A 21,858-nucleotide genomic window follows, 5' to 3' on the forward strand; every position below is an offset into this window, starting at 1 on the left:
GCTAATCTTTCTTAATACCGGAAAAAGAAAACAAAACAAGATAATATTTTATTCATATTCATAATAATAATAATAAATAACATGATTGATATATAATAATTTATTCATTTCAGTTTGGAAAACTTGTGCTATGAATAACTCATGTTATTCGTTATATTCAAATTTGTTCCATGATGCGTGAATATGATCCAAAAATTAGGATATTTCTTTAAGAGAGCCATCTACAAATGTTAAATGAGACGATAATATACATATTTTTTTCAACAATAAATAACATTATAATCAGATTTGATTATATAATTTAAATAATACTAAGAAGACAAAGAAGATAACTTATTTAAAAAATAAAATGTAAATTAAAATCAAAATAAATTATTTTGTACGTGACCCGATGTGTAAATTGACCCCATGGCTATTTTTAATTCCCGGAAAATGGCATAGATGTGAGTTTAAGGAAATAAATCCAATCCATCACAAGATTTTGTAGGTTGCGATAATATGTTTAAATCATAAAAATAAACTTTAAAATAACATGTTTATAAAATATTCTTTATAATACTAAGCAAAAAATGATTCTATATCTTTGTTGATACAAAAAGCATTAATGAGTTTTAATTTAAAAAAGAATTATGATTATCATTAATTAAAAGAAAACCTTAATACTGCTCATAATATGTTATCTGGCATTTTAGACATTAGGAAAAAAATATCATATATATAATTATGTAGCATTCCCATATATCAAAGGATCTCGTAAATTGAGAGACACCTCGTTCCTTATCGCATGTTTCGTAATACGGTAGAGTTTAGATAAAGCAACAAGTTTATCTAGTTCGTATAACGTTGAAATAAGTATTTTAATAGATATATTGTAGATTATGGTATTGGTAATATAGTTAACATTATTGAGGAAAACATCAATTAGTAATTCAAAAAATAAAATAAATACCGAAATTACTTATTTATTAACCATAAACATAAGGCCGAGATACATGATGTATGTGAGTCAGTTCCTTCAGATTTAAAATAAAAATAAAATTTACATTAAATATACTTAATTAACAACAAATATAAAATCAACAATTATGTAGTTATAATATTCTTTTTAATATATTTGTTACTTAGCTTAAATTTTTTTTCTTCAAAAACCATGTATGCATAAAATATTTTTTTATAAATAATATAGAAGATATAATCAATCATTCAATCTTGTCCGTTATAAAGGGGTGAGCAAGAGCAGTGTTGATTGAAATTCTTTTAGCAGGGTCGAGTGTCAAAATTTTTTGAAGTAAATCGTTGAGCTGGTGTACTTTTTTAAATTCTGATTCGGCAAGCTTGTGGTCACCAATAAGACTGGCCAAAAAGTCTTTATTGGGTTTGATATGAGAAATCACGGTTATCTTTTCCTAAGATATATTAATTAATATATAAAATGATCTGGTAATCTCTAAAAATTATTATATTTGTGTGAATTTTGGATATCTATTTATCTAGATTAGGGCTGTGTCGATCCACAAATTTTTCACTGATCCTATATTTTCCGGTATTATTAAAAAGCCATTATAATCCTAATATTTAAAATGATTTTTATTTACCATCTATCCTTGAATCAATGTCATAAAAAATTCAATATTTTCTATCAAATGATTAAGTGTAATTTGTTTTTTTTATTCTCCAAAAGTTAAGAGCTTCAATTAAAATATTTGCAATGTTTACGAGTAAATGTTTGTTAAACAGCTCAATTTAGCCGATTTTATAAAATGGTTTAATCAAGATTTTAGCCAACAAATAGAAATTCCTTTCTGTCATCTGTGGGCCAAATCAATAAGCTTGAGTATTTCCTTTTGGCAAAAAATTTGAGTTAAACGTTTTAAAAAATTGGCTAAATCGAGTAGTTTAACAACACAAACTAATGTGACAATATTTTAAAATATTTTTCTTGTTGCAGATAATATAACAAATAATCAAAATTTTAACTATTTTTTTTATACTATATAAATTGTATTATAGTTCCTTTGATTATTTATAAAATAAAAAATTTTATGTAATTATGTATATAAATCACATAATAACGATAAACAATAAAAAAATATTGGATCAGTTTTTTTAAAAATAAGGGCGATACAATATTTATTTTGATATTATATTCTTAACCCTTTACAGTCCTGTGAGCTAATTTGACATCATCATATTGCATGCTATTTTTTACTGTCTAAAACTCGATGATTATATTTAACATTTTATAATAAATATATAATGTATTCAATCGTATTTTATTAATAATAAAAAAAATATGCTTTTGTTTTTAGTTTATTATCACAACTTTTGACTATATTTCCGTTTTGATTTTTCCTAAATTACTTGATTTTACATATTATTTATATATATTTTAATTGAAAAATTCTGAAAACTGTTTATTTTATAAAGAAGACTAAATATTCAAGTATGTCATCATGAATTTATAATTTTTAAATTTTAATTATTTTTGTAAATATAATTTTAAAATTATGATCCCAAATTAATTCATTGGGATATAATAAGTTATTTTATTAACATTGAATTTATATATTTTAAATAAAATGATTATAATTGACGGAAACAGATATTCATGATAATTTAAATCATCCTATTGACAATATGGATATAGATTCATCCAAAAATGCACTGATCCAATTAGAAAAGTGATCGCGATCTCAAGAAAAAGGGGAGAGGTAGTTTGGACTACAAAACTGACATTAATCTATAATATATATAAAAGCCTTGTCACAAAAATAGCGTTACGCTCTCACGTCCCACTTTATAATATATATTCAAAAAACCGTTAATTTTGAAAAGTGCCTATGGCCCAATCGGACAAGAACTTCGCTTACAAATCTAGATGGATTACTGGACTTGGGTTTGAATCCCGGCAAATGTTTTTTTTTCTTAATCTGACAAAATTAATTAAATAGAACGATTCAAAGTGTAGTGTAGCTACTTTAAAATTCAAACTATTAAATAGGTATTCTGATATTTTTAAATTTTTTATATTCTTTTTAAAAATCACCACATAATCATATTAAACATTCATTCATTAACCAAACCAAACTGAAAAATAAATAACATTCATACACAATTATACACTGATTTATAATTTTTATAAATAATATATAGTTTTTAACCGCTCCTTAAATTTTCATTTTTTTAGAAGGTACACGAAACAAATGTTTCATTTTTTAGAAAGTACACGAAAAGGTTATAGACGATGGTAAATTTTTCGATTTAATTACTATTTATTATATTTTTAGATTCCTGCACAAGATACCTTTCAACAAAAAGATGCCGAAAATCAACAATCAAATTGTAGTACTGAAAATCAAGAGCAATGTATTATTGTTTCAACATTAACAGTAAATTTTTATATATAACAGTTCCTTAGATTTTTCATGAAGGCTAAAATAATATACAAAAATAAGTTATTAAATAGTTTGAATATTAACTTATAAACACTGGCAATAAAACAGACCTTCATGGCAGCTAAAATTAAAAAATAATACCTATTTTGAATTTTAAATTATAAACACTAATAGCTATGCATAACTTTTGTAAATTATCATTTTTAGCCCCTATAGAAGAAAAATCCAAGGAAATGTTGTGTTATAATAATGATTGTCTAAATTTATTTTAAAAATCTAGATATTGTAAAGAAGGCAATACAGACCTTCATGGCAGCTAAAATTAAAAAATAATACCTATTTTGAATTTTAAATTATAAACACTAAAAGATATGCATAACTTAGGAGAAAGCCAGACAGAGACAGGAACTTTGTCGAAGCAAGAAAAGACAAGAGCAAAGTCTTATTGCATCAATATCAAAGTATAGTAGTAATGAAAATCAAGATCAATGAAATATTACTCAAACATCCTTACATGTCTTAAATTTAATTATATATTTAGAATAAAATTTAGATTTATGATAGAAATCATATTGGGTAAAATATAAAAATAGAAATGATTGAAAATTTTTAAATTTTAAATATGGGCTAGACATTAGCCTGAAAATTTTTTTCTGCAGAAATCACCAGACCTGATTAAAAAACCAAGCCAATGCAACTTTCATTGATTTTATTTTTAATTGAATTATGACTTTTATATATTTTATTTCAGTTCTCAACTAACAAAATTATCAGAGACCTGCAGAGGTACCATTTGCACGGCCCAGCCCAGCCCGGTTTTAAATTTTTTAGGATTTAAAAATTTCAGGTCCGGCTCGGAATTTTTATAAATTATATTCGACCTGGTATATACAAAAATTCACCTATGTATTTTACCATATTTTTCAGCAAGTATTATCGCTTATTATTTAAAAAATACATGTAAAAAGCTAATATTTTGAGAATATTATATTGAATTTATAAAAATTATAAAACTGTTATTTATAAAAATAGATATTTTGAGCATATAATATTATTGCATTTATAAAAATAAAACTAATATTCATAAAATTGGTAATAATATTTTGAGCATATACTATATTTTATATTGCATTTAAAAAAAATAAAACTAATATTTAATTTATAAAAATGGAAAATATTTTGAGAATATAATATATTGTATTTAATTTACTGTTTAATTTATAAAATAAAAATAAATAGCTATTTATAAAAATGCATGTATAATAAATAGTATTTTGAAAATATAATCTACGTGCACAATATTAATATAATTTATTTTATAATATAAATTTTTACCAAAAGAAGATAATTGTATTATATAATATTGTAAAAAAAAAATAATGAAAAATGTTGGATTAAAAACTTTCATGACTCAAGGTAAATATAATAAATGCAATAAATATTTGACAGTTTGCAAAGTAAAAAACCAGCATGATTGACGAAACCCTATACTCAAGAAAGATATTAAAAATTCACAAATTATCATGAAGAAAGAGAAGCATATCTACCTTTTCAGGTTGAAGATTACTTCTTCTTTCTTCAAGAATTATCCCAGTAGTGGAAAAATTTCGCTCACAGCTTGCACTTGAAGCAGGAATTGATAATTTTGCTAAAATTGGAAATTCGCTTTGATGAGCCGCCCACCACTCTAACAAATTATCCACCTTAAATGTTTCATCTATTTTTTTATTTATGTAATTATAATATTCATCATCGGGTATTGACATATTACCAGAATTACCATCGCCCCATTTGTCATAAAACGATTCAGTTTGTTTTACAACAGTCGCAATTTGACTGGTCTATGGTATTTCATTTACTTCCTGAGCCTCTTGTAATTTAATATAATCTTTTATATAGTTTTCCGTCATCTTGCGATCTGTCCCTGACTACATACGTAATTGCTTGAATTTGGGACAGAGAAAAAGAGAAATAAAATGATACTTGTGTAAAACAAATTTTTCAATTAAAAAATGCTTTATATTAAGTAAAATCAATTTTATTTCTCCTTTTTCGCTTTGAAAGGTATTACAAATTTCAAGAAGTGATATTCCTTTATTTGATTGTTTTGGTAAAATATATTCTAAAAATTTAGATATGAATTATAAAAAAATATATTAATAATACATGAATATTGGGGCTTATTTAAGATATTCCTTTATTTGATTGTTTTGGTAAAATATGTTGTAAAAATTTAGATATGAATTATAAAATAGGTAGTGTTAACCATTACATAATTATAATATAATATAATCATAATCTTATAACCATTAACTCATAATGTAAAAATTTTTATAAAAAATATTAAGGCCCAGCCCGAATATATTTAAAAAAAAATTTTTTAGACCCGGCCCGGATATGTTTTAAAAAAAATTTTTTAGGCCCGGCCCGGGTATATTTATAAAATTTAAAATAAGGCCAGGCTTAGGGCCGGGCCTGCAGGTCTCTGAAAATTATTATGGTCTTTGGCGGGCTTGAGAAAATTTTCCCAACAATATGGTTTTCAGAGATTTACCTATCTCCAGGCTTGGGAAAAACAAAATTATTATGGGTTGGCCAGGTTTGAGAAAAAAAAATCTCAGGCCAATGTCTGGTCCATATTTAAAATTAAAAAATTTTCAAGCATATCTATTTAAAATTTTATCCAATATGATTTCTATGGAATATAAAATTAAATTTGTTATTAAATTACAACAGAAATAAATGGCAAAATTTTATGAAAGTTGCATGGGACTTGGTTTTTTGATCAGGCCTGGCTATGTCTGCAAAAAAAATTTCAGGTCAATGTCTACAATAGAAATAAATGGCAAAATATTGGGAAAGTTGTATAGGACATGGTTTTTTGATCAGGCCTGCTGTGTCTGCAAAACAAAATTTTGAGACCAATGTCTAGCCCATATTTAAAATTCAAAAATTTAGAAGCATCTCTATTTTTAATTTTACCCAATATGATTCCTATCACAAATTTAAATTTTGATATTTCTAATACCCTTAATGCTCACGGGTTACATTGCAACATTTTATCTCTTTTTATCTTAAATTTTACTATAAAGCATATTTAGTACCATATATACAAACTAACTAATTACCCCTCAACCCCGTCATTCTTGAAGGGTTATTAGCTAGTAATATAATAATTGTCAAATGGTTTGACAACAAATTTGTTCATGTTATATCATCCTTCTATGGTATCGACCCAAAGATGTGAGGCGATGATTCTTGAAGGGAAAAAAATTTATTCAGATCCCTAGGCCTTGTATTTAAAAAAAATATAATAAAGGAATGGGAGGAGTAGATTTACATGATACACTAGTGGAATGCTACAGAGTAGATATCAAAGGTAGAAGGTTCTATCTTTGAATAATATTTTATTAGATAGATACCTGCATTGAGAATGCATGGTTATTTCTAAGACATTTACTTCAAAAAAATGAAATTTTTTTTATAAAACTTATAACATTTAAATCTCAAATAGTTCCTGCTTTATTAATGGCAGGTAAAATTAGTAAAAGAAAAATAGGGAGACATTTAAATGAAACTCCTAAATTACAAAAAGGATCTAGGTTATCTCAGGTAATATCAGAAGTTATATGATAATATATGGCATTGGCCAGAAGCTTCCAAAACTCGAAAAAGGTGTAAACTATGTGTTAGCACATATTTAAGGACTATGTGTGAAAAATGTGAAATATATTTTCTAACCAGGATAGAAATTCTTTAAACACTTCATAATAAATACATATATATTTTTTTATACATGAGTTTATCACACACAAACTCTCCCAGATGCCATTTAATCGTTATTAAAAATAAACGGTCATGATTAACGAATAAATAATGGCAATATTATATTTTTATTTTTTTTTATTTAATCAAAATATTATTTTTGTGTGGCAATAAATAAAATGCTGAAAACATGCCTAGAAGACCACTTTGAAAATATTTTTTGAAGGGAAATGGCCAAAGTCTAATTATATCTAGTGATAGCCAAAAAATTATAGATAATATTTCCATAAATGAGATCTATCTTTTTTATATAAATCTAGAAAAGACCTCAGGATGGAACAAATGCGATATTTATAATTCAATTTAGTATTAGCTTAAAAGCAGAATATTTTAGAAATTCCTAATTATTAATTTAAAAATGTTATTAATAAGGGAGATTTAATCAATGATTTATTTTATAAATAAATTGTAAGTTAAATGAAATGTGAAACTAAACGCTGACCTTTTGCGTAATTTTATCGATTTCGTGGTAGAGAAAATTGCCACTTGAGTCAAAATGCTGATCTCTTAAAAGGGCCTTCCTGAGGACTCGGTTAGGAAACTTTTCACCCCTCATGTCCATGAAAAATTTGAGCATTTGGTTGTTGGATTTGCCTGGGAAGAGTATACGACCTGTGTATAATTCGTAGACAGTGCAGGCTATACTCCATAAATCTATGCTGCAATCGTATTCCTTGCCCAAAACTTTAAAGATAATGCAGTTATTATTTAATAATTGAAAATTTAGCCGATAAATAGCAAATTTTACAAAAGCAATATTATTCAATGAAATGTCTGGTTTACTTATTTCTGGAGCCCTATAAAAACGGCTGACGAGGTATGGTGTAATTTCGACTTCGTTGTTGTATGAGGCGGAACCAAAATCGCAAAGTTTGAGTAATAATTTATTGCTGTTTACCTGAAAGAACGTTTTTTTAAATTTTTATAATATATTGATGTTTCCTGTTAGATTTTGGAATAAAAAAGAGAAGCTCGCTGTAATGTAATATAAAATTAATAAGTACCAATATATTATCGGGTTTGATATCTGCATGTATGATATTGCATTTTTTAAGTAACTTTAGAGATAATAAGAGTTGATGTGTGTAGGATCTAACAGCTTTAATGTGAAGACCAACGTCTTTGCCATATTTTTTCAGGACTTCTCGTAAGTTCATGCTATAAAATAGATCGTTTAATAAATGAATGCACTCATGGTTAATATTTAGCTAAATTTATAAAACAACTATCTGCTGAATCTTATCAGTAATATAAGATTTGCAATCTAATTTTTAAATAGTTTAAAATTTTTCAAAAGGGGTTATATCATTAGATTATTTTTTTGGCATCCCCTCTTTTCATATTCTAGCATCTTTTCTATTTAAAAATTATAAATAATGAAAGTTTCTATCTGCTGAATCTTATCAGAAATATAAGATTTGCGATATAATTTTTAAATAGCTTAAATTTTTTAAAAAGGAGATATATCATTAAATCATTTTCCAAACTCATAGGATTTTCCATCTACGACAAATACTGCAGATAGAAATCCTGGAATCAAAGGGGCATAAAGAACAAAATAGTTGGATATGGGGTTTCATATGAATATCTCCCAAGAGGAAGAAAGGATGATAAAATTAAATATAATATCTCTTCTACCCCTAAAATCAATAAAGGGAGAGAGCTCATTTATAATGGAAATCTATAAATTTTGATAAGGGTCCACTCTCCTCAAAATTTTAGACTTTAAAAATACGAAAGGGGTATCAAACTGTTAAAAATACAGATAGGAAAATTAGACCTCATATGAGAAAACAATAGAAACCACTAGTTTCTATTAATGAATGTTCTTTAGAAAGAAACCCATAGAACAAGTAAAAACTATAAGAGATAAAAGATTGAGAGGTTAATTTACTTGAGATAATAGGGTTACTGCGAGTGACTTGGGAGCTGTTATAGGAGTGAAAAACTCTTCCTGCTCTTATGAATAAATTACTTTTAAAGATATCATGGGATATTAGAAGAGTTAAACATAAAAAAGTTTATTGACAGCTATGATTAGTAAAATTATTATTTGATTTATAGTTCTAGCTGAGAGTGAACTAATGGGCGGATTTGATGAAAGCTGCCAGTAGCGTTATATAAGACTAAAATAAGGGTAAAGTTGTCGGTTAAGGGAAATGTTGATGTTAGTAACTATATCAATATTATTGGGGGAAAAATATAGATAGGATGATCATAATATCATCAACTCGATTGATTCATAGTTATAGTTGCTTTGAATGATTTTGGTAGAGTATAATTAGAAGAAATGAGCCCTAAGACAATCCACCCCAAGATGAGTATAACTATTCTTGGGATGATTACCATAAATTATGGAGACAATAAATAAATTAAATATTATAGCCATACAAACCAAAAATTCATTTTAATATCACATCCCCTTTTTATTTTTTTATGAATTGTGAGTATATGATTTTATAAAAATCATTATTAAAGGTTTAAAATTAGCTCACAAATAATATAATCAACCCCTTGTCATATGATTAATGATAGGATTAAAAAAATAAAAAGGATCTTAATATAAGAGTGGAATATAATTCAAGTAAAAATAAATCTGGAAATTAAAATCAAAATATTTGTATTAAAAATAATATAAGGCAGAGAAGTTTATTAAATTGTAGATAATAATAATCTTAGAGAACAGGTTAAAAGAAGGAGGGGGAGCAAGGAATGTTAAACACTAGAATTATAAAATGGATTAGTGAGATGCATAAAGATTTTATGTTGATCTGGGACTTGACTAAGATTATATTCCGAGTAGACATTTTATTATATATTAAATAAAAAACTAGAAAACTAATTAAACTATGAGATATACTCCTTTAAAGAAAAAGGGAAATTAATAAAATTTTAATAGCCAAAAAAGTTATATGGGGAATTCTAGAGTAGCATTTATAATTTTTCCGTTGTTTAAGCACATTCCAATTCTAGATATAATTATGCCCCATATAAGCGTCGATGTCAGGATTCCTACTATTAGCGGAGTCTCTGCTAAGTATTCGCTTCTCTAGTTCAGATCATTTTTTTAAAGTGTTTAAAATGAAATAACCCAGGTTCGGGTTCGTACAATATTTTCCTTAGTTTTATTTATATAATTTATCCTTTTTTTATTTCGAATATTATTTTTTCGATTATAAGAAACTAAACGACGGAACAATAAATTGACGTTAACGCTTTCACATGAGAGGAAGCCAGAGATGAAAAATGTAAACAGGGAGTTTTACTAGGAATGCTAAAATAATAAGGGCTATTATCCCTAAACCTCTTAAATTGTCAGATATCTTTAATTCCGATCATGATAGTTTAAGGTTCAGGGATAATAAAAGTAAATGCAACGGCGTTTTTGCTATTCTAGTATGTTCACTCACTCATATATGATTATTATTTAGATTCATGTAAATACCTTAATAATTCAAATACAAGACACAGGTGTTGTTTATGGTAAAAATGACGCTCTAATCGTATGCAGTGATATCTGTCTTGAACATCTATTTCATTTAACTTCTTAATTAGTTCCAACTCCTTTATCCCAGTTTTGTGCCTAAATAAAATATAATAAACGCTATTTTTAATTATTATTTTTATTTATAATAGTGCAATCATTTAAGGGTTTTAATCTATAAGGTTATCATAATTTGTTTACATGATCTCGTTGCTTCTTATCATTTTAACGGCAATTTCTTGGTTGTTCTTGGTTGTATCTCTAGCACATAGCACATTACTAAAGACTCCTTGGCCTGTCACTCCATAAACAGAATATCGATTGTCCAATAATTCTCCTATTCTGATCTCTAATATTTCACATATATTTTTAATCTAGGTAAAATATATGTAATGCAAACCAAAAACTGAGATTATTTATGGAACGAGAGGAAAGAGAACGCTAAAACATTTCAAAAATAGTCGGTTAACTTTAATTTATAATGTCTCATAATAATTGTTTAACTTTTTTTAATTACAATGCTTCACATAATACTCTTATTTAATATATAATGTGATTTAATTAAGATTGTATGAATTTTTTTAGAACAAATCTAGAGTTATTTTAACTGCTTAAATAAAATTAATAAAATAATAAAAGTATTAACAATAGACAAACAATGTTACCAATAAAGTTGAAGCGTATTTTTCGTCACACAAATTTATAAAACCATTAAACAATTATATACTATAGAGAATATATTATTGATTAGCTACATATTTGACTATTATTGAACAATTTATTATATTTTTAACTGCTTTAATATATTTTGTATTTCAGTTTATATATCTTTTACAAATCAACCTAAATACATCAATTAATAATACACAATTAACAATATATTTGAATTAAATTAATCATATATCATCAATTGCCTTTAAGGTTAATTGATTCTATTACATCTATTCTCTCCTTTTTGGGCAATATATTTGGAATGGTATAAATTGTTATCTTATCCATTTTGGATAACGGCTATTTGTACTTTCGTTCTTTATCACTCCTTGATCTATACTGTCGATTTCAATCTCTTCATTTATGATGGTATCTTTGGTTATTGAGTCTTGTATAAGATCAATTTCTTTGGTCTCGTGCATAGGATCAATGTCTTTGGTCATCGAGTTTTGTATAGTATCAATTTCATTCATTCGTGGTGTATTTAGCATAGTTTCTCCTTCGCTTCCTTCCTTTTTTAAATAGGAATCGTCGAAACTATGTTTTAACTGTTTAATATTAATATGTCTTCTCCACAAACCTAATTTAGTCTCAGCTAAAAACGTCATTGGTCCTATTTTTTTAAATCTTTTGCATATATTTTCTCTTTATATTAAAAAACCCAGGATACGTATGGATGAGGATAAATTGGTTTTATTAATTGTAAGGGTCCTATGGGTTGAAATTTAAGCAAAATTGAACTTGGTGATTGTTTTGTGGCGTATTTCGATAATTAACAGAAAATCTTGTATTTTATTAGAATCATTATGTTTTTTAAAAGTTTGTACTAACCGCTCTGCTTCTCAATTGGTAATGGAGTGATAAGGGGCACTATATACATATCTAATTGATATTTGTTTGCAAAATAAACTGAATTCTGTACTTATAAATGGGGGCCCATTATCCCAATAATCGTATTGGGGTAACCAAAAATAACAAAAAGTCTTAACATTTTTCTTACTTCAGTAAAATTATTTGTGGACAGCTATTATATTTCAGGCAATCTACTAAAACTATCTATTCTAGACATATATCTCAGTTAATTGGCCTGGCAAAATCTAAATAATTTCCCATTTCCTTATGATCGTTTTACAGACAGGTTTATTTGTTTGACATAATTCACAATTCATATCATGTAATTCGATGTCTTCGTTAATATTCGGCCATCAAACGTTCTCTTAGGGCCAATAATTCTGATTTAGTATAACCCTGATGCCCCATATGTAAAAAAGACAAAATATTTACTTGTAATTTTTTTAAAAATTATCGTTCTTGATCTCCATAATATACACCCTGCCTCCATCGTGAGTACATTTCAGTGCTGGAAAAACGGGTTTTCCTCTATTATCTTCAGCCATCTAGTTGTAATGTAATGTGAAACCTTTGATAATACCGGGTCATTTCTTGTGTGATTTTATATCTAATGCTGAAATAAATTGTGGAGCATCCGATATTATTAAATTAATATCTAACTCTTCCCAGGCACCGTCATGGAAAACGGGAAAGCATACATAAATTACTATTTTTTTACGTCCTTCGAAGTTGCAATTTATAATAATAATTTTATAGTAGTAATGACCATCTTATTAATTTTGATGACATCTGTTATTCTTTTATGTCGATTAAGTAGTGATATGAGTGTTCTTTAACGTTTTTAGGTAATGGAGTGTCTAAAATTACATTGACATTCTTGTTGTTGTGATTCCCTCTTCGCTAATGGTATGACCTAAGAATTCAATCTTTTCTTTAAAAAATGATATTTTTTTAGATTTAATTGAGTTTTATCGATAAACTTGCTTTAAACTCTTTCAGTGATGGAAATTTTTTCTAATATTATTCCCCCAAACCTCATTTGTATTACATTGATTTTATTAAATTTGTATCTATCAAATTAATACCATTGTTATAATTTCATGGTATATAATTTTATTCTTATAATTAATGGGTAATATACATTTATCTAGAATATCAATCATTACATTATTATAAGATTTAAAATAATATCCGTTTTTGTTACTGATATTTTTAAACGGTAGTCTTCTATATTCAAAATGAAGATTGCCGATCCGGTGTCAAAAAAATTAATATATATTTTATCTATCAATAATTTCACCTCTAATTTTTTAAGCGACTCCTCTAGAGAATCCCAATCCTCAAAACTTTCTAGCTCCTTTTCTGAGATATCTATCAATCAATATATTTTTTCTCACCACGATTCCTTCAGCATACTTTCTGTAAATTGCATTTAAATTTAAGCACTCGGGTTTTAAGTGGTTTCTAATCCACATCAATAACAAATAATTTTTGATACTGGTTTATACTTGTCATAATGCTCCTTTGTCACTGTTTTGCAATTTTATTTATCTACTTTCCTGCCGATAATTTTTCATATGAAGTCATTTCCGTTGTCACTATTGAGGTAGCGATTTGATCAGCCCTTTTCATGTCAAGTCTGGAGTGTTGTTTAATTTCATTAATATTTTTTCATTCGTAATTTCCGACACTAATTTAGCCAGCAATACTGTATTATACATCTCCTTAAAATCACACGATTTGCTTTTATCTTTTAATTTATTTATATATACTGTAATCGTTTCTCCTTTTTCTTGTTCCGATTGGAAAAAATAATATCTCTCTAGCATAAAATTAGTTTTCTTGTAATAATTTTTCAAAAGTATAATTATATCATCACATAATATTTCATCTAATGTCTTCTGTAAACACAAAGTAAATAATTTTGAATAAACTTCTGATCCAATATTTGGTAATAAAAACGATTTTTGTCGTCTATTTTGGCGATTTTAAAAATGAATTCCATCTTTGATAAATAAACTTCCATCTCGCACTCCTTTATATTAAATTTATCCATTTGAAACTGCGCCAATGACATATTTGTCTATTATAGAACAATTTATTATATTTTTAACTGCTTTATATTTTTGTACTTCGTTTATATATCTTTTACAAATCAATCTAAATACATCATTTAATCATCATACACAATTAACAATATATTTGAATATAATTAACAATATATTTGAATACAATTAATCATATTATTAATTGCCTTTAAAATTAATTGATTCTATTATAGTTAGAATGGAGTGATTTCTAGGTAATCGGTCAGAAGTGTCCTGAACATAAAGATCTGGAGAAAAAACCCTAAATTTCTATAATTTTTTAAATGAATATAAAAACGGGGAAAGTTTTTAAAAAATAATTCATTTCTTTACAAATAGATTTCAAGTCACTATAAATTAATTTCTTCCCAAATGAAGTGTCAATCTGTACTATAAAATATTCAGTTAATAAGCAACTGTAAAGTTTTTACAGAAATTTTTAAAACCGTGTAAATATGTAAAGAATGGTCCACATAATAGAATTTTATTGTCAGAATATCTATAATAATTTGTGATCGATATCCTGTTAATTATTGCATTAATTATATCATATATAATTATTTTTAAAATTTTATAAATTACTATTCTGAAAAAAAAATTTAAAAAATTATCTAATTTTAAAGTAATGAGTGTAACAAGGAATAATTAATTATATATATAATAGGCTTACTTATTAACGAATTTAATATTCGATCCATTTAGAATAATTGGAATTAAATCGAATAGTTATGAATACGAATTAGATTTAAATAAAAAAAAGGAATGATTTGTTTCATTCGAATCGCATAGTATTATTCAAATAATTGAAATATTCGATGTGTTTAATAATCATTTCATTCTTATTGATAATATGTCAATCTGAGAGGTAATGTGACTAGACACATAAACTGTTTATGAAATTTTTTTCTCATTTTGAACTACTAACGTCCTAAAGAAGAAAGTCTGCCTTAAAAATTCACTTGGCATTATAAATATAAATTAATATGCTTTTAATTGTTAATGACTAAGTATCTGAACCAAAACGAATAAATGTTTTCAGGTTCCAGACGATTAAGGTTCAGGCTTAATTCGAAATAATAATCTAATAAACTAGTTCGAATTTTTAGCATGCAAACTTTTTAGAATTATATAGAGAAACTTCTTATAATTTTATCCATAAAGATTATAGATAAGGCAACATTTATTTTAATATTAATGCTTAAACAAATACTATTGCTTTCATCAAATGCAAACAATAAATTATTTGATTTGTATTTTAATAAGCTAATATATAATAAAGAGGGAAGGATAAATAAAGCCCAAGTATTTATTCTGATGCAGGGATGCGAACCCGGCTAAATTTTTGCCCCGGTTCGGTTTAAAGTAAAATAAAAATAAGCGGGTTCGGCGTTCAGTTCAGGGAAATATTTTTGAACCTGGGTTCAGCTCGGGTTTAAGAATTTTTGAATTTATAAAAAAAAATTCTATATTTAAATCATATTTAAAAAACTCGATATAAATTTGGCATAAAAAATAAATTTTTTATTTAATTTATAAGCAAAATATAATTAAATACAAACAGAGTTGGGCAGGTCCTCTTTGTGAAAAAATGAATCTTAGATACAGATACTAGTATCTTCTTCAAAATATCAAAAAGATACAAGATAAAAGATACTTGTATCTTTTGCCTAATTAGAGTATCTGAAATACAAGATACTTTTAAATTATCATTATCAATTAAATAAAAGTTTATAAAATACAGTTTTTATTATTTATTTGTGAAGAACATAACATACGCATATAACAAGAATAAGTATTTGCAATAATTAATAAAATATTTAATGATGAGTTAATTATAATAATCAGGCATTTTAATTATTAATAGACAATTCTTAGAATAGATAGGGAAGGGAGAACTAGTATTTTAATGGGAGTTCAAATATTAATAGATTCATTATTTTATAAGATAATCAATTTCAAATAATTTATCATTAGACCTTTGCCGTTTTGGCCTACTGTGCCAAAACTAAATTATCTTTCAATTAGTGCTGATAAAGGTATTGCAATATTATATTTATAAAAATTTTCCTTAATGAAAGGATAATAATTAAGCATTTATAATGTATTTCGACTTTCTTTAATATAATTTAAAGCCTCCCGTTCAATGTTCTTTGTAATTGAACTTAGCAACATTTGTTTCACCAAAAGAAAAATAATCGTTAAATGTATCGGTGTTATAGTTTGAGCTTGATTATATACTCTGGTCTACAATTAGAACTTTTTTATTATTATATTTTGAAAGTATTTGTTTTTAACTTCTGACTCAATTCATAAGTTCTTAAAATATGGATGTGATATTGATGTCAAAAAACCTTATTATATTCAAATCATAGAAAAATATTTTCTTAAAATCAATTTCTCATACGACCTTAGGCAGCTTTTAATAAAGGTAGCAATATTATAAACTTCAATATTCAAGATAACTTATGCTCTTTTTAACCACACATAAATAATATACTTTAATATGTTTAACAAAATTTTTATTTAACCATTTATCCTTTTTTTTGTTTATACATGTTTTACATCTAGCCTGTACATTGTCTTTTTTAACTTTTATTTTTAAAAAATTTCTATATAAAATTTTTAGATTTCGATTTGATTTACGGGAACTTATTTCCATAATTTAAATTTTACTACCATGAGTGTTAATCATCCTACAAATTAAAAAAATATTACATAAAATTGGTAATGATACTCTATTGAATAAAATTTATATATAAAATATAATCTTTACTTATTTCGTTTTGGTGCTGTTATTTTTTATCTATCTACCTAGTGTTACTAAACGGTTTGTTTTGAGCCGATTTTTAAAAACTGCTAACTCATTATTTCACACAAAAAACTTCTAATTCATTATTTCACACAGAAAGATCTTACGCAAGCCTGAAGATTTTGCTCATAGAAGGAACAAAGGTCTAGGCATACATTTACGAAATCTCGAGGCTTAGGCAATATTTTTCTGGCTAAAATATTGAGTTGGCCGTTTAACAACACTATATCTACCTTAATATGAATTGTAAATTTTTCAACTAATTTTGACATTATATTTAAAAAAAAAACTAAGGAAATTAATATAAGATTCTCGAAGAAAATAAGATATATACTGTGATATATAAAATTTTAAACATGAATATTAAAAAATCTGTATCTGTACCTTTTGTCAATAAAATGAAAAAGATACAAGATTCTTTTCAGAATAAAGGATCTTAGATACAGATACTAGTATCTTATTAATAATGTCAAAAAGATACTGAGTACAAGATACAAAAGGATCTTGTATCTTAGATACAAGTATTCGCGGTACTGCCCAACTCTGAATACAAAGCATAGTCATGTATCAATTTAAAAAATTTAATGAATTTTTACTTTGACTTGTCATTTTCATCTAATTAATAATCATTGAGAATAAGTTAAAAATAAATGGCGTAAATGCATTTAATTGTTTAAAATTTATTAACACTCTAATAGGAATTTTTAAGAATAAATTAAATAAGTTTTAAAAATTTATCAACACTTCACTTAATTGGAAATTTGAAAATATTATAAATTCTCAATTAAATTACTAATATTTGTATTTAAACACATATCTTAATATATGATTCTAAACAATAAAACCCAGTTGAACCAGGGTTCAAATAAAATTCACGGATTCGGGGGTTTTGCAAATATTATAAACGGGGTTCAGATTCGATTCGGGTTTGAATACCTGTTCTGATGGAGTCTAATACCCATAACATGCCATTTACAGAAAGCTTAAATAGTACAAAAAAATGTTGCATAAACTACCTATTTTTACAATATTTATAGATGAGAGCCCTATATAAATTAATTACATTTTTTGAGTGGTTTTAAGTGGCAAAAGGGATCTTCCATCACAACGCTATGGAGATAATCTGATAACTCTCTGTATGAATAATTATTATTTGCTTAACCATTAAATAACTATAATCTATTGTGTTTTAATATATTTTTATAAAAATAAGACAAACTCAACTTAGGTCAGTACCTACATGAGAGGTGGCAGATACTTTTACACTTCCTAGACCATTTACGATATTACCCCTTAATCGAATTTTATTAACCCCTATACTCCCTTCTACCAAATCAAAGTTAGTAAAAATCCAAATTATAATTACCCCCTCCATTTTTTAAAATACCCCTAGCGTTTTCATCTCCAATTTCAATGACAATCTTTCTCCATAACCCCCCCCCCCCCAGAGGACAGATTTCTGTAGGAGGATAAGAAGCATTTGCCTCGAATTGACTGAATTTTCAACCCTGTGGCAGTTTCCGACTAAAAAAATTCGTTAACAATACTACATAATATAAATTTTCTAAATACAAAGGATGAACCGAGAATAGATTTCTAATATGTTTTATATTAAAATACAGGATAATATATCACAATTGTTAGAAAAATATTATATGATTTGTATTTATACTTACTATAATATCCTTCAGAATCGTCGTAGTTATCGTTGAGTATGTTAGAATCTTTATCCTGAATCAAAGGGGGATTTATGTCGTTTGGAATGATAAGCTAAATAATTATAAACAAACATTTAAATATAAAGTATTAGATAAGCAAATTTATAATATAATACGTCCAGATTCAGAGTATTCTTGACGAAAAAGGTTAAGGCCAAAAGAGTGCTCTATTTTCAGTATGGGAGGCGACACAAGGACTCTATCCTTAGAAAGGCAAGGACTGTGCATTGCTCACGTCAGCCTCAATATTTTGTAATAAAATATAATTTTATAAAAAATTACAATATCATTGCCATGCTGATAAAATTAATTTAATAACCTTGATTTAAAATGAAATCTGATAAATAAGGTTTTAATTACCAAGGAAAGACTTAAAAACTTAATTTCTAAAAAAATGAAAAATGCAATACTTTCATCGACCTTATTTTAATATAAAATAACATTTATAGATGTGGCTTAGTGTTGTAGCTACAAAAATAATAAAAATCTTGTGTTACTTATATTAGAAAACTTTTTAAATATAATAGGATAGCTAATATTAGTTTTGTTAGCCGTTATTTATCAAAATATAAAGACGTTTGAACATATAAATTATTATTTCCTCATTATTTTATACTAAATGATCAGTATTTAAAAAATAATTTATCAGTTAATAACAAAATTTCCAATAATATTATAAATTAAATTTTATTTTAATTAATTTACTGGTAAAATAAATTTTGTAATTTACCAATAAGCCTATATTTACACCTAGTATAAATAAAATTATCAAACCAGATAACTGATATATGCTACTCCTAGCCCATATATAGTTTTGCTATTAAATATCTAGAACAGTGGCAATATTAAATATCGAATCGGTACCGATATTTAGCGTTTTCCAAAAATATCGGATCGGGCCGATATCTGTAAAAACCCGATCCGATCCATTTACTAAAAATGCAATTCTTAAAACTTTTGAGTAATGAAACTTTGAATTATTATTACATCATATTTATTATTTTTTTAATAAAAATAATAAATTTTTCGGAGTTTCGGTGAGTTTCTATTTTACATTAATTAATAATATTTTCTAGATAATTTTATTTATTTTTTTAAATAGATTTTAAAAGTTTTTTCATAAAAATAGAAAGGAACACCCAAAGTTTTATTTATTTTAAATTTTTTTAAAAAATAATACCAATTTTATTATTTATACTTTAAATAAAAGAATTATTTTGATAAAGATAAATATAATTTTGCAAAATGCGTTATCTGCGGAATTCTAATTTCATGGGAAGGATTAATGAAAAATTCATTTAATACAACAAATATTCGGAAACATAAAAAGCGATTCCATCAAACGGAATTCGAAAAGCTAATACAAAAATATATGAGAAATATTAGAAAAAACAAATAAAATTTAAAAAAAAAAGAGCTCTGAAAGTCAGATAACAATATCAACTATTCTTAATAAAACTAATATTAGTGGAAATATTCTGATCCTTTGCCTGAAAATCTAGAGGTTCTTATATTAATTTTAAAAAATCTAATATATTATAATTTTATATGATAAATATTACAATTTTATAAACCAACATAAAATGATAAATTATTATATTTATTTTATCTATTATAATATAATTTATTATTGTTGAAATAAAAAAATTAAATTAAACGCATAATTCTTTTGCATAAAAAATATTGATTTCTTAATTACATTTGGTTCAAAGAGGGGTGGTGAAAAATCAATATAAATATCGGATTGGTTTTGAAGCAATATAGGATCGGTAAAAATATGTGGATCGACACAGCCCTAAATATATCTAATGTCCTCACAAATGTAAAACCCTAGTTCATATTTATAAATCTAATTTTAACTATGCAAGGTATAATGTTGATAAAAGAACATCGGTTCATTTATTAATGCCATTTTGTTATAAAACCTTTAATTTATTTGAAATCTTGGCTAAAATTGAAATATAATTTAGCAAATAATAAAAAATGGCAAATTGATATTTCCAAACATCAATGTCTCCAATTTTGGTAAGGTTCCAGATAAGGTTTGACCCATTCGCAAAAATCAGATTACATTCTAAATAAATTGAAAACACTTGAATGGTGATTGTCATGTGAGATTAAAATTCACAAATATAATATAAAGGTATAGTAAAACATTGTCCACATCATATTCATTATCAGCTTCTGTCGAAAATTTTTTTTCTTTATTTAAAGTGGTACATAAAAAAATTATTTGAGAATTGAAATAGCAGAAAAAACAATTTTACGATTTAACTTAATCCAAACTTCAAACTGTAATAAATATTGATTACAGGGATGTGAAGCCGGACACTCATATTTTGTCTGTACCCGAACTCGGACCTTTTTTAAAAGTGAAGGGTCCAAGGGTAGGTGTCATAAAAAAATTTAAAAACAAATATTTTTTTAAAAAATAATATAAATTTTTTTAACTTTTTTTCGTGGAATCATTTATTTTATCTTCGCATTTTTCTTTCAATTTTCTTCCTGGACTTCCATTTAATTTAGAGATTGATATCATAAATTATTTACTAGTGTAGGTAATAATATTTTATTATGTGATTTATTAATAGATTTCCCCACAAATATATATTGCATCAGATGTGCAGCCCATACTCTACAATAGGCTATTAATGAATGCCTAAAATATCACTTTAAAACTTATTTAAGAACTCTCACAATTGTAAGAATATTAAAATCAATGAAAAGGTCAATGGCAATATTAAATTGCATTGCACATTGATCCTCAATTTGTATGATGGTAAAAAGATTATTAAGTGTGAAAGATTTCTATAATGATTTCATCATAGAAGCATGTGAAGTTATTTTGTAAGAATATGATTGGTACCAATAAGGACCTTACTAGTGTATTAGTTCCTTTAAAAATAACAACATTAAGATTACGATCAATTATGTTCATCTAATTTATAGAAAGATTTACTAGTCCTTTTTCATATGA

The 21,858-nt window shown here is 25.8% G+C and overlaps 1 protein-coding gene across 2 annotated transcripts in view; it reads right to left on the minus strand.

Annotated features, from left to right (window-relative positions):
- Nucleotides 1-397: 397 nt before the first annotated feature.
- Nucleotides 398-21,858, minus strand: part of LOC135922803 (serine/threonine-protein kinase PRP4 homolog) — a 58,917-nt gene continuing 37,456 nt past the window's right edge. The window contains exons 6-15 of one of the 2 annotated variants that reach the window (XM_065457279.1): nt 18,840-18,933; nt 10,906-11,053; nt 10,666-10,803; nt 8,225-8,378; nt 8,004-8,118; nt 7,663-7,904; nt 1,311-1,406; nt 959-1,013; nt 656-828; nt 398-412 (exon numbers count right to left, since the gene is read on the minus strand). In XM_065457279.1, coding sequence (XP_065313351.1) covers nt 966-1,013; nt 1,311-1,406; nt 7,663-7,904; nt 8,004-8,118; nt 8,225-8,378; nt 10,666-10,803; nt 10,906-11,053; nt 18,840-18,933 — 1,035 coding nt within the window. In that variant the 3' untranslated portion in view covers nt 398-412; nt 656-828; nt 959-965. Of the gene's footprint in view, nt 413-655; nt 829-958; nt 1,014-1,033; nt 1,407-7,662; nt 7,905-8,003; nt 8,119-8,224; nt 8,379-10,665; nt 10,804-10,905; nt 11,054-18,839; nt 18,934-21,858 lie in introns of those variants that run through there. The other variant, XM_065457278.1, reaches the window with a different exon arrangement.

Source organism: Gordionus sp. m RMFG-2023, chromosome 1, assembly GCF_954871325.1.
Source record: "Gordionus sp. m RMFG-2023 chromosome 1, tfGorSpeb1-WG-v2, whole genome shotgun sequence".
NCBI lineage: Eukaryota > Metazoa > Nematomorpha > Gordioida > Chordodea > Parachordodidae > Gordionus > Gordionus sp. m RMFG-2023.